This window comes from Rattus norvegicus, chromosome 5 (genome assembly GCF_036323735.1).
Source record: "Rattus norvegicus strain BN/NHsdMcwi chromosome 5, GRCr8, whole genome shotgun sequence".
Classification (NCBI taxonomy): Eukaryota; Metazoa; Chordata; class Mammalia; order Rodentia; family Muridae; genus Rattus; species Rattus norvegicus.
In genome coordinates this window covers 145,996,568-146,011,496 of record NC_086023.1, presented here as the reverse complement: position 1 = coordinate 146,011,496, position 14,929 = coordinate 145,996,568, and the positions used below count along the sequence as shown (strand labels likewise).

The 14,929-nt window shown below is 47.4% G+C and overlaps 1 protein-coding gene across 7 annotated transcripts in view; it reads right to left on the bottom strand.

Annotated features, from left to right (window-relative positions):
* The window catches only part of Csmd2 (CUB and Sushi multiple domains 2), a 569,993-nt gene that overhangs the window by 185,319 nt on the left and 369,745 nt on the right, over positions 1-14,929 (bottom strand). For all 7 annotated transcript variants that reach the window (XR_010066645.1, XR_010066640.1, XR_010066641.1 and 4 more), the window contains 2 exons: positions 5,616-5,942; positions 2,236-2,430 (listed from right to left, as the gene is read on the bottom strand). Coding sequence is in view for 1 of the 7 variants with exons in the window: in XM_063288624.1 (XP_063144694.1) it covers positions 2,236-2,430; positions 5,616-5,942 (522 nt within the window). In the remaining 6 variants the exon portion in view is untranslated. The remainder of the gene's footprint in view (positions 1-2,235; positions 2,431-5,615; positions 5,943-14,929) is intronic.

Below are 14,929 nucleotides of genomic sequence, written 5' to 3'. Positions count from 1 at the left end.
GGAGTGGATTCTGGCACCGTCGAGAAAAATGGGAGGGTGCTGGGCAGGCGACTGTGTTCCTGTGCACCAATTGGGAAAACAACTAAACCTGCCTTCTGGGGGCTGCTGCTAGGCTGCAATTGGGTGACACCCAGCCAACATCTGTCACACAAGGGTGTGGCTATTTGGATTCTTTTTTTGAAAGATAGAGAAGGCAGAGATGACCAGGAGAGGTATCAAGGTACTTCTAGGGAGTAGCCTCCTGTACCTGGAAACATTTCTTAGGACATTTCTGACTTTTTAACACACACAGCTACAGCCACATCTGGCCTAGCCACTCAGGTGCTGCCCACGGCTGCTTTGGAGTGGCAGCGAGAGAGCTGAGGAGGGAGCCATCTTAGGTGTCCTCGAGGTTGAAAATATTCCCTCTCTGGACCTTTGAGGAAAGCTTTGTCCACTCCTGTAGGTGATGACCTTCCTCCTTTCCAAATTTAGAAGCTATTCCCTTCCTACCTTGTCCTATTACAGTCGCTCCAAACTGGAGAGGGTCTCAGAATACATCCCAGGAACATCTAAACGACCATTAGAGGCTTCATTTAGTTGTCCACCAGGTGGGGACACTTAATTAAAAAATACCCAGAAAAAAAATAGAGACAAAGATGCTGACCAAGAAGCTGGGGCCTCACCAAGTACAGACAGACAGAAAGAAGGAGCCAGGTGAGGAGGGTGGGTTCCTGGGCCGTGGCTCTCTCTCCAACTCTAAGATTGTAATGTTACTGTTCTCAAACATACCCTGATCTCATTGGCCTGATAAAGAAGTGGTAAAAATCAAATTCAAATTTGATACCAACTGCCATCCATACTGAGCATCCTCCGACTGCCAGCCATGCTTACAGCAACCCAGCTGGAAGGTTCCTGAATCATCTGTGCTTGACCCTGGGGCAGCGGAGGCACAGAAGCGCCTGATGGCTTCCCTAGCGTGACCTATTTGGCTATAAGGTGGGGAGAAGAGGTCAGCCAATGACACCTTTCTCATGGGGGCATGTGGCTGGTTAAGAATTCATTCACTCATTCATTCATCAAGCAGCATTGATTGTGGATCAAGTGTCATACACTCTGCAGGTTTAAGGCTGTGAGCCAGGATGGTGTTCTAACTTCCGGGAGCCCACACACCGATGGGAGCTCAGCAAATGCTTAGGAATGCTTGTTTTACGCTTGCTGTGACCCTCCAAAGATGGCTAACTTTTATCATCCTCCCATTTCGTTTCTGCTTTACAGTTGGAAAACTGGAGGCTCAAAAGAGAAGCAGCTCATCCAGTAGCCTCTGGATGGCCCATCCTATCTCACACACCTGCTTGTGAGCTGGGAGGCAAAGCCCTCTCAAAGGCCCTCCCCCTTCATCCTCCCCAGGCCTCTCACTTGTGGAGTGAGCTCTGGGTAAGCAGGCAGGTCTTTGCGGTCTCCATCCTGTGTCTATCACAGAGGAGAGGAGGAAGCTTTCTGTTCTCTAAGCCACAGCCCTTGCCTGTCCAAACAGCACCGTTGGCCTTAGTGTACCTTCAGGACATGAGAGTCTCACTGAGCACTGATTCTGTGCCAGGCGCTGTGCTTGGCACACAGATTTGACATGATCCCTATCCCTGGGAGGCATAATCTGTGTTTGAAATCTCTGCCGCCAGCTGGACCAAACGCTGGCCTGAGAAGTTTCAAAACTGCCCTGAGACACAAGGCAGGGCTGGACAGATGTTCTAACAAGCCTGGCACTTGCTAAGAGACATGTGTCTTCCAGTTGGCCTGCTCTACGTCACCTAGAGAGTGACTGTAGGATATCAAGGCAGGGTTTAACAGGGGGCACAGCTGACGGAGCAGGGAGAGCCCAGGAGGAGTGATCAATGTGGAGGGAAGAATAGCCAAACTCAAGAGTGCTGGCGTCCCTGTGTGTGTGTGGGGGGGTGGGGTTTGGGGGCTCTATGGACTCATCGGGACAATAACTGGAAACCCAGCTCCTCATGGCTGTCCTATTGTGAGCTCTGAGCTGATAGTCCAGAAGGAGTCTTTTCCCACTTTAATTTCTGGTCACAATTCAAGTTCCCTGGCAAGGCGATCCCATTAGGTCTCTCATCCCACTATGAGAGAAAGAAGATGCCCCGGGTCATAGGAGGAGAAGATGGGTGAATGCAGAGATGGACCACAGTGGTTGTAGCTTGCCCCGGCCTCTCAGACTGACAGCTGCTGCCCTAGCCCAGGGGCGCTCACCTTCACAACGAAGCACGGCGCTGTTCCACACCACGCTGCCCTCCTTCAGAACACAGGTGATGGTCTCAGAGCCCTGCGTCCCGAGGAAACCTTCGTCGCATAGGAAGGAGATGGAGCTGCCTAGCTGCAGGCTGTCACCAAACCGCTTGCCGTTAACTGGAACGCCAGGATCCGGACACTCGTTATGTCGGAAGGCTGAGGAAGGGGATGTCCAGGCCGTGGTTAGACTGAGGTGGTATACAAATGGGCCACCAACAGTCAGAATCGGACCTCCATGCTTCCTCAAGAACTTGGCATGCTGACAAAGATGCTGGATGTCCCAGTACCTGGGACCCTGTGGTCATGGCAGACAGAACCCACTGGGCACAAAGCGGGCACAGATTAAACTTGATTTTCAGGTGGTCTGAACATTCTAAGGGATGCTGACAGATTGGGCAGTGAACTGTGTTTCTCATGGTAACTAATTACATCACATCAAAATTCTATCATGGAGATACGATTACTCTCTTTTACCAGAGGGGAAACTTAGGCTCTGTGTGTAGTTAAGAGTCAGACCTGTCTTTTCAGTGTCACATCCACTCTGTGCTTTCCAAGTTTCAGAGGGTTAAGTGATTAAGGGATCATGTACACTGCGGGGGGAGCTGGCTCCCAGTCTTGTGACGCTAATAGACACTGCATCATAAAGTAGGTGCCCTAGAATTAGCCCCGTCTGAAGTCATTGCCTCCATGTCCTTGCCTCATGCCAGGGCTGCTTCTCATTCTGCCAGGCAACTGATAATGCAGTGAGTGAGCCAGGAGAGAGCAAGAGAGAGAGAGCGAGAGAGAAAAAGGGGCGGGACCCTGAGTGATGATGAACCTTGTCTCTTATTAGCATGTGTTCCTGGACCTTTTTATATCATGTGACTGAGCCTCAGTTTCCTTACTTATAAAGAGTATTCCATAGTTCTCTGGTCATTCAGAGGCAGAAATAGAATGAATGTTGGTAAGAACATGATGGACAAGGGTTTAGTGACATCCTGTATTCCCTGAGCCTGAGTCCCCATCCTCCAAGGGACGCCCCCTCCCTGCATGAAAGGAAACCCTTTCCCCCAACTTCTCGGTTTTTTTTCTTTTTTTCGGAGCTGGGGACCGAACCCAGGGCCTTGCGTTTGCTAGGCAAGCGCTCTACCACTGAGCTAAATCCCCAACCTTCCCCCCACCTTCTCTACCAAGCACATTCCTGGTCTTCCTGCACCAGATGTTGTCTGGGAAGCCAGGGCTCATGTATGCTCCAGCTGTTCTAAGGATCGTGCTAGGCTCCACGGCTGCATGGGAGTGCACCATATTGGAAAGGCTGGCTTCCAGGCCTCCCTCTGACACGACCACTGAACACAAGCAGGGCTGAAACATCACATAAGCCTAGATTCCATCTCCCACCCGTCTTCATTAGACCATGACATTGACATTGAGAGCTGACTGGAGCTTGAGGCTTGGAAGTCAAAACCCTATCAATCATGTACATATGTGTGTGTATAGATGTATGTATGTGTATATATGTATATATAAATATGTATATATGCATGTATATATATTCTATGTATGTGTATGTATATACATACATACATACACATGCACACCCGTGTATGCATACATCTCTGCATGAATGTGTATACACCTACATGTCAATGGTTCGGTGCTCTTTCCAACATCAGTGAGCATGCAAAGGGATGGGAAGGTGAATGACACATGCTCCTCTCTAGGCCTCGTGGCCCACAGTTGATGGCTATGAGGACAGAGAAGCTAATGGCCAGAGCCACCAGTGTCACGCCAGCATGCTCAGAAGAACACCCTCTGCTTCCTTCTGTCCTTAGGTCACTGGGAGAGGAACCTGCTGGTGACAAGGTACTACAGGACGGTTGAACGTTTCCAGTGAATCTGTTGCCTGTAACATTGTAGCATGGGTGGTGATAGGATGGGGCTTTAGCTTGGGTTACAAATGGCCTATCCCACAGCATCTAAAGTCAGTGAGATAAGGAGCAAGGCGTCTGTGACAAGTGCGGGAGCTGGCACTGGGAGGAGAGCATGAGACAGATGAGCGACCAAAGAGCATCCCCCCTCCCCCTGTGTGTGTGTGTGTGTGTCTGTCTGTCTGTCTGTCTGTCTGTCTGTGTAGGAGTCTCAATCAGAGCCCGAATTTCTCAGTCATGGCCAAGTTCACCAGGGTTATTGTTTCCTGTGTCCTCATAATGGATTACTGCTCTCTGGAAGGTTTCTGTCCAAGGTCCTGCCTATCTCCATGTCCACTGAACTCAGGAGACACAGAAATAAGAAAAACATGACTGCTTAGCTTCGGGTTACTTCTGGACAGTGGGCTCAGGATAGAAGCTGAGGGGACAACTTCCAGACTGGCCACGGGAAGGACTGTGAGACGGTGAGAAATGACTTATGAGCAGCTGCAATAGGCCTGCAGGAAAGGTCATGGAAGCATAGCTCAAGGCCTTTGCTTCTTCTCTGATTAGGGCAATGGGGCCCAGGCAAAGCAAACTGTAGAAAGGCAATGGTTAACAGGAAGCGGCATTGGGGGATTTGGGATTAGGAGTGCGGAGCTGCCGAGAGAACCTGAGTGTAGGGACATTTTTGAGAGTTCTGGAATGTTGGATTCTTTAAAAAAATACGATAAGAATAGGCTTTCATTTTAATCCCAGGTGTGAGGCTATGGGGCTGCTTTGGGCTCTAGTAGAGGTGTGGTTTTGCCAGCTGCAGACAGTTTCTATGTGTGATGTGTGGCGTTCTGGGAACATTTCAGAAGGTTTATAAATGCTAGAGCCCCAATAGGCAGCATGGGTGGTTATTGGTCATTTAGGGAGGTTGATTGTAGTTTGTTAGTAGCTGTGGTCCAAGAAGAAACAAAAGGAAAGTAGATTCAGGGCTCTCTCTCTCTCTCTCTCTCTCTCTCTCTCTCTCTCTCTCTCTCTCCCATCTAGTGTTAAGGGGTAGAACTAGGGAGACAAAGGGTGAGAAAAAGAAGAACCCGCAAATTAGCAAAGACGAGTTATATCCGAGGAACTTCCCTAGAGTCTCTCTGCTTCGAGCTGGGAGGAGGAGGTGGGAAAATCTGGACTTCTTTATGCCCTTTGAGACAGCTAAGGAAATAAATGCTTACAGGCCATGACACCTCAGAAATGAGTAGCTGGCCCACCAGATAGTTCTGTGCTTCTTCCTGGGAACTAGGAACTCTATGTGTGACCCGGCAGCAGGACGTGCTTTGGACCTGGTCTACTGCATTGATGATCCCTCATAGGAGCACCTTCAAGCACTCTCGCTCAGTAGAAGGAGTATGTACAGTCAACTCACTGGTCAATGGTGTCACCAGTGATGCTGGTGACAGGGGGAACACTTACTGGTAAAGGTGATGTTGAAGCCCCTCTTCCCTGTGGAGTGGTCAGTCTGGAACTCTAGACGGGCCACATGGCCACTGCTGGTTATGGAGGAAGGGAGCTGATTTCCCGAGAAGGTACCAAGGACCGGGGCCTCAGCAGTGGCTCCGTCTTTAATGACCAGGAAATCAAACTGAGGCTCCACGTCAATGTCATTGAAGGCCAGGTGGATGCGGCTCTCGGGCCGGGCCAGGATAAGCCAGACACAGTGAAGATGATTTCCATAGTCTTCAGGGTAGTTGGGAGACAGGACGATCCCAGAGGGACTGGTGAAGTTGAAGAAGCAGGAAACTGAAACAGAAGAGCGATGGAAGTGAGGAGGTATCCGCCGTATTTTGGAGGGGCCACTGAGGGCTGACATTGGAAACATTTTCGTAGCCTTCAGGGAAACAGAAAGAGTGAACGACTCCAGGGTTGGGCTGGACTGGCTGGGCTCAAGGCTGTAGGTGGGAGGTATGCTGGGTTCCGTGCTGGGTATAGCACTGAAGGGCCCCTTTGGCAAGAGCAGATATAGCAGAGTTGGTTTTCTATTAGTCTCCTTTCTTTCCATATGCCCATCCTAGGCAGCTTTCACTGCCCTTGGTCCCTTGTTCTGGGGAAGAAATCGCCATTCAAGCCAATGTGAAGAAATGCAGCCCCTGACCCTTCTCAGCTTGCTTTGTGGTAGAAGAAAAGGACATGGCTTACTGATACAGGGGTGACAATCCCCCAACAGAGAGAGAGGATCCACATCCATCTCTTTTCCCCAAATGTCTTTGATGGGAGACGATTCACACCAGACCCATAAGGACTCTAACCCCTTCAAACTACAGCCACGCTGCCCATAAGCGCCATCTTTCAGAGGCCAAGGCCTTTGAAGAACAGGGTAAGGGACCTGTGACAGGGACCTGTCATTTCTCCTCACTGTACTCTGAGGGTCAAGTCTTCTGGAAGCCTTGAGCCATCCTCATGCCAATTCCCAACAGACCCTACAGGGAGCTTGAGGGAGAACACCACGATGCATGGAGAAGCAAACCAGCATACCGAGCTGATGTGTAGAAGGGAAACAATAAGAGGGAGAGACACAAGAACTGCAATAGCTCTGTTTGGCTACGGGGAACATCTCATTATTGACGAGAACTCTTTCCATTACTCTAGGACTGCTCCCCAAGTCAAGCCAAGAGTGCACTCGGAGGATTCAGGTAGGAACCACTGCGAAGATGTAGGGCACGGCATAAGAGAAAGCACCAAGCAAGACCCTAAAACTCAACCCACTGAGGCTGTATGGGAGCTCACATATGCGCCCATTGCATGCTGCCGATTCAAGTTGACGCAATCCTTTGGGAAGGGAGTGCGTGATTTCTTATTAAGAGTTGCAGACCACTAGAACACTCCCGGCTCACAATCTCTAGGAATGAATTCAAAGGGAAACGAGGCACCGGAGCAAAGATGTTGATGGTGACATAATTCTATCCCAGAGGAAAAATGCCAACCACCTATATGTCAGTCCAATAAAGGGAAGAAAATTACAGCCTTTAATGTGGCGCGGTGTGAAGGCCATCATTAAATTGATAAATACGGCCCTGCGGAAAGAGTGCTAACTATCGTTTTAAGTAAAATAGTAGGTCATAAAATTATATGCGTACTCTTGATGATAGTTATTAAATGCTTGTTTATATATGGGCAAAGATTGGACAGGAGCCCCCAAATAAGAGCTGCATTGGGGTTGTAGGTTTCTGGGTGACTTCTTTCCGAATGAGATAACCTTTAATTTTTTGTGTGGCTGTAATAGTGACACAGGCTCACTGTAAACACACAGCGCCATGAGGAGAGAAAACTGAACACAAGCCACTGTGTAAGTCCCCCTTTAGCGCTCATAGTTATGCGCAGTGTTAATGAAATGGATACTCCAGGGTTAGGGAGGTGGCTCAGCTCGTGAGTGTGACCTCATAAAGACTGGAGCTCGGTCCCCAGCATCCCGTGAAAGGCAGGGTATGGTAGGTATGCGTTTAGAGTCCCAGCGCTGGGATGGTGAAGAGAGGCTACCTCTGGGGTTTGCTGGCCAGCCAACCTAGCCTCGTCAGTGAGATCCAGGTTTCAAGGAAGAGACCCTACCTCAAATGGCAAGGAGGATGGCACCTGAAGAAAGATACTGAAGTTTGGCCTCTGGCCTCCTTGCACAATGACATGAACACCCACCCACCCACACATACACAGCCATGCAGGAATATGCAACTACAGAGAAACAAACACGTGCATGCATTCCCACATATACACACTCCCACACAATACGGATAGCTTAGATGGATATATCTGGGTTGCTGGCACAAGCCTTTAGTCCCAGCACTTGAGAGGCAGAGGCTGGTGGATCTCTGAGTTTGGAGCCAGCCTGGTCTATGGAGTGAGTTCCAGGATAACCGGGGCTACACAGAGAAAGTTTGTCTCAAAAAACAAACACAATTGGAAACAAAAAGAAAAGTAAAAGAAAATCATTTTTTTTTTTGCTAAACTTAAAAGAAAACAAACACGCAGGAAATATGAACCCCTGTTTCATGCTGGTTCTGTCTGTCCCACCCACGGTCTTTCTGAAGGGAGTATTCCCTTTTCCAGCTCTGCTGGAAGCTCTCTGATTCAATTCAGCAGCAGCAATGGCAAACGGCTCAGACCCTAAGATCTAGCCAGTTCGTTCTTGCATTATTGCTTAAGCATAGAAAGAACTGAGGCAAGGGGAGAGAAGGACTTTTAGGGAGTGCAAGATAAAGTTGGCGCTAGTGACTATTATATATTATCGAGCATTTGCTAAGTATACACAGTGTTCTAAGTATTCCCATTGCAGACTCAGTCTAACTATCACAGTAACACCACAGGGTAGTTAGTACCTACCATTGACCTCATTTAAAAATGAAGACACCGGGACACAGAGAGTGTAAGTGGCTTGCCAAGGGCACAGTAACTCGCGAATGGCAGTGCCAAGTTTCAGTCCAAGCATCCTGCCCCCAGGAAGAAAGCTCAGTTACCCCTTCACTTTGTCTCCCAGCAGGAAACAAAGAATGCCCACGGGGTCTGAGTCTGCCCACGGAGTCCTTAAGGAGGCTCCTCACATCTGCAGATCTGCTGTGTACCCAGACATGCTGACAGCACTAAAGAAGGCTCAAGAGGGATGTCCATGCTGGCTCGAGATTTCACTGAGTCCAGATGGAGCATCATACAAGTGATATCCAAGGGTAAGGACCTTCAGGACAGACAGGAGACAGCCTGTGGTACAGTCTAAGATGGACTGAAGACAAAGACACCATGATTTCTAACTAAACATGAGCTGGGACACAGGAAACATGTGCGTGGAATGGATCTGATGTGAGAATTTAATTCCTAGCACTCGAACCCAGCACCCCCACGTGGGCATCACCACTCCAGCATGGCCACGACAATGCTGGCATCAGCACACTGGTATCACCACACCAGCACTCGAATCATTTGTCTTTCTGTGCAAAGGAACCATTTGCCTTGTTTTCCTCGTGGTGCTGGACGTGAACCCCCCTTACATGCCAGACAGTCATTCAACCACCGAGCTATACCCCTAGGCCTTGACGGGTACCACTTGGGACCCTGAGAGCAGTTATACATGACACATTTGCATCTCTGGCCAATCATCTTGTCACTTGATCAGCACATTGTAGACTTGCCCTCTTCACCGTAACACATTAACCCCCCAGAAGATACTTCTGAGAGCAGAAGTCTTTCCCACTCGATCCTTTTGAACTTCTAATGGCTGTCATAGCATCTGGAACACAGTAGTTGCTCAATTAATGCTTCCTGAATGAATCAATGAGCATCATACACCCTGAAAAGACGGTGACATGGAGATGCCAAGCTATTAGGACATCCCGTTCCAAAACTCAGGCAACCGAATTAACCAGACTCTGTAGAAATGGATGGACATTTGAGTCAACTCGGGATCCTAAGGAAAATAATGGGGAGTGACCCTCCAGGCACTTCTCTGAGACATGGTACAGATGTGGACTCAAGTAATGTAGGATGTGATCCAGTCAGACAGTTAGAGCCAAGATGACTGGAGACTGCTCTCAGATAACAAAGGTTTCAGGGAATAGAGTATTCATATGAATGTCATAAAATGCCACTTGGAGGTTGTTGGGTTTCTTTTTTTCTCTATCTAACAAAGAGATGAATCAAAATGAAGAATTCAAGTAACAGAAAGGTGTGGTTCATAAAAAATAAAAAGTCGGCAAGGAACAAATATAGTAATGAATCTGGATAACTGCTGTGAAGGTGGTTGTAAAATGGGACGTGAGTGTAACAAATGTTCGTTGGAAGAGAACACATGCAATATCATTCCAGTCAGAACCCTGGGGTAAAATATTTCAGATTCTACTGATATCATGGGGAAAGGTGGAGGGAGGAGATATGCTAATTTTCTCATCTTGCAAGAAAGTCTGTTTTATAGTTTCTGTGGTTAATTAGAGAAATATAGGTTAGAGCATGTATTTAAAGATGTTAAGTGTAATTAGTAATAGAATATGAAGTAGCTTATCTTCAAAATTACCGAAAGGGGAGAAAGCAAAGCAGTCAATTTAGAAAGAAAAAAAAAAATAACCAGTAAAATTCAAAGGAAAAATCCGTGGATGTTTAAGACGAGGACATGCAAAGCAGGATGCTTTAAAAGGAAGACAGGATTTAATTTATAACAACAAATGCATACAGGCTCGTCTGCTGGTAAAACAAATCCCTCAAATGGGGATGAGACACACAGCTGGGACAAAGCAAGCCTGAACAGTTGACCAACGGCCACTCAGCCTTTACTTTGGAGAGAGGGTTCAAGTTCACCACTGCTTGGGTCCCCAAATATTCCTATTTAGTTGGTGAAAGGGGCCCAGACATTAGGGTGCTCTTTAACAGTCAGGGGCAAGAAGTTCTAGGGTCTGGAGGAATGGCACAGTGAGCAAAATGCCTCCAATGCAAGGGCAAGACTTGAGATCCCAGCTCCCATGGACAAGCCAGGTGCAGAAGTTGCAGGTCGGTTGGTACGTCCAGCACTAGAGGTGGGGATGGGCAGATCCCTGAAGCTCATTGGCTGGCCGGCCTAGACCGAACAAGGAACTTCAGGTTCAGTGAGAGGTGCTGCCTCAAAAAATAAGGTAGATAGTGATGGAGGAAGACACCTGAGGTTGACCTCTGGCCTTTGTATGTGTGTGTACCTGCATATAACACATATACCACACATACACCTCACACACATATACACCTCACACACATACACCACACACACCCACACACCATATGCAGACACGTATCATACGTACATACACAGCACATATATATCTCACACACATACATCACATATACACCTCACCCCACATCCCCCCACACACTTACACACACACACACACACACACACACACACACACACTCCTACACAAACATACACACAGAATGAGAGAGAGTGAGAGAGAGCGAGAGAGCTTTAAATTTAACACTCAACTCTCTGCTATTATGTTACTCCTGACTCTTGGTCCTTCTTTAAGGTCAAGAGCTTTCTGGAAAGCTCTCAAGACATTTCTTCTTGCACTCTGAGAGAGCCGGGGCTGATTAACTGGCACTGCTGAGAGCAAGGATGTAGCCTTTCAACGCTCGCCCTTCCAGCTCTAGAGATGACCCAGACCTGTCCCAGGGAGGGCAGACAAAGGAAGTGCTCTCTGTCCCACAGGGCTCTACTCTTTCCTGCTGTGGAATAGCACACACAGGTCGCATTATCATGGTCCATCAGTGAATGGGAGGCACTGGTTTCTCCGTGTCCCGAATGAGGAAGCATACCAAATGGGGCTGTAATCGAATCTCATCACCACTGTCAACCATCCAGCTTAGAAGAGGGGAGAGACCGGGAGCCTCCGATGCACAAGTGGTAACCAGGTGGGGTTTGAGAATCTTGACCTGGAGCAAAGTTTTACATCACAGGGCTCTCATGTGACCTGGACTGGAGAAATAACAATGGTCAAAGCTCATTAACAACTGGGTGTGTAATCCGTGCACCCAATAGGAATCTGACATTGGTCCTGAGTGCGAAACGCAGGTGGAAAACTCACCGTGGTTTCCTACTGGTGTCCTTGTGCTAGCTAGCTCCACTGCTTTCAAAATGCCAATTAAAATGACGGGCTGATCGGACCGCGGTTGCCTTCACTAATCCTGACAAAGACTTAAAGGCCAGGGAAGATATTTACTGCATGGATGGGAGGATTCCAGAATGAAGACGCATCCGTTAGAATTTTGTGTGCCCCAAGGCACCCATACAGACACAAGAAAATATCTAAGTCTGAGGACCAAAAAAATAAATAAAGATGAGGATGATCCAAAAGCTATAATGATAGGCATAGACTCTGTGGCTTTTAAACTTGGAACACAACCTGTTCTGCTCGTATGAAACAGGGTCTCACATATGCCAAACTGTCCTTGAACTCTCTGCACAGCCAAGGGTAGCCTTGTAATCCTCCGTCCTGTACTGGGAGATATGGGCTATAATGCCTGGTTTCATTTGTCTCTGATCTGTCTGCCTGTCCATTTGCCTGCCCACCTGTTTGTCTGTCTGCCTGCCTGCCTACCTGCCTACCTATCTACCTATCTACCTATCTATCTATCTATCTATCTATCTATCTATCTATCTATCTATCTATCTATCTATCTATCTATCCATCCTTGCTTTGTAGCCCCACCCGGTGATCCCCTTGCCTCAGCCTGCCGATGCCTCACCCAAGCTTGCACCCCTGAGATACGACCTTTCTCGTTGCTCACAGAATATTGAAAACATGGACCTTATATTAGGCTGCAAGGCTATTTAAACAAATTCAGCCGCAGAACAAAACCTGTTGTTCTGTTTGCAAGCATGCAAATGTCACAGGGATAAGAACTTGGTGCATCCTCTTGGCTGTTAAGCCATCTATAGGACAGGGGGTGACATTCAGCAGGTGCTCCGTGTCACTCATTCCAAATTCAAACTCAAGTTAAATGGAAGCAACTCAGAGGCCAGTGCGGTCAGGTGAAATGCTGGGAAGAGCGGTCTCATGACATTTACGTCTGTTCTCTGATAAAGTCATGAAATCAACCATGAGAGAATCAAGAAAAATGCCTAATTTCTTGAACCCTTCAAATAAATTTCTGAGTCCAAAGGGGAAAGAAGAATTGAGCAGGCAATACCAGTGCCTCTGGATTGATGAGGCCAGCACAAAGCTGAAGGGAGGGGACAGTTTCTTAGCCTTAACCATGATTTAGTAATAAAGAAATAAAAACCAAAGTGAGTGTTTACTCAGAAAGAGTTACAGAGAGACTAAGTAAACAGGATTATGGAGAGATGGGAGAATAAATTCAGAAGCAGTAAAAGCAGACAATACAGGCTGGCTTCTGAAGAGACAAATAGAAAGATTTCTGGTTGGTCTACTCAAAATATATAGAGTATATTCTATGTGTTTATATGGATCCAAACACACACACACACACACACACACACAGACACATAGACACAGACACACATATACACAGATACACACACAGACACACACACAGACACACATACACAGACACACACATACAGACACACATACACACACAGACACACATACACACACACAGACACAAAGACACACAGACACACACAGACACACATACACACATATACACAGATACACACACAGACACATACAGACACACACAGACCCACACACACAGACACACACACAGACACACACACAGACACATACAGACACACATACACACATACACACAGATATATACACAGACACATACAGACACACACAGACCCATGCACACAGACACACACACAGACACACACAGACACATATACATACACACACACACACAGACACTCACACACAGACACAGACACACACACATATACACAAACATGCACACACACAGACACACACACAGAAACATATACACACACAGACACACACATAGACACACACGCAGACACACACACAGACACACACATATACACAAATATGCACACACACAGACACACACAGACACACACAGAGACACACACATATACACAAACATGCACACACACAGACACACATACACAGACACACACAGAGACACAGACACACACAGACACAGACAGACAGACACACACACACACAACACGTGCGCGCATATTTATACATGGAAAATGAAAGAGGAGACTAAAAACATTAAGGTGATAATCTAATCATAAAAGACAGCATGCGACACATTAATAAACACACAGCTGTGACCTGATGCAGGAACTCCCAGGCAAATTTGTCTTTCCAAAATGAATATGAAGGAAAAATCCGGAGGAGTTGGGAAACTGGTTAGTGGGTGGGACAATTTCAAGGCCAGCGCTTTGCTTCACAGTGTCAGACACATTAGCAATATGCAAGCAGTTTAAATTCACCCAGATAACAGATTTCCATGACAATGTGGGGATGATGGGCATATTCATATCCCCCCCCCCCCTCACACACCAGAGGTAAAGAACCAGCAGATCAAACTCAGCCCGGGAACAGACACACCCTGGTCTGATATTGAAAAGAAAGCTTCACACATGCACTCGCGCGCGCACACACACACACACACACACACACACACACACACACACACAGAGACAGAGACAAAGAGAGAGAGACAGAGACAGAGACAGAGAGACAGAGACAGAGAGACAGAGACAAAGAGAGAGAGACAGAGACAGAGACAGAGAGACAGAGACAGAGACAGGGAGACAGAGAGACAGAGACAGAGACAGAGAGACAGAGAGACAGAGACAGAGAGACAGAGACAGAGACAGAGACAGAGACAGAGAGACAGAGACAGAGACAGAGACAGAGACAGAGACAGAGAGACAGAGACAGAGACAGAGACAGAGACAGAGACAGAAACGATACTCCGGTTTAGAGAGAGGTGACATTGCTAAGGCTTCAATTATCCTACATCATAGTATAAACTGAACCCGATTCTAGGTAAGATCCATGCCAATTATTTATTCTGGAACCTATAAAAATGTGTCTCCGTTAGAACAAACAGATCAAAATAGCCAAGCTCTCTTTGATACCAGCACTGGTGGCAAATGAGGTTCTGGTTGTCATTCCAAGAGTGCCATCACCTCATTATGAGTTTCCTTAGCAGCAATCATTGAGGGGACAAATGTCAGGAATAACCCCATTTTGCAGACACATAAATCAAGGCTAACAGCTCAAGTAGCCTGCTTATAGTCACACAGCCTTCAGTGATGGAGCTGGGATGATGAACTCTGA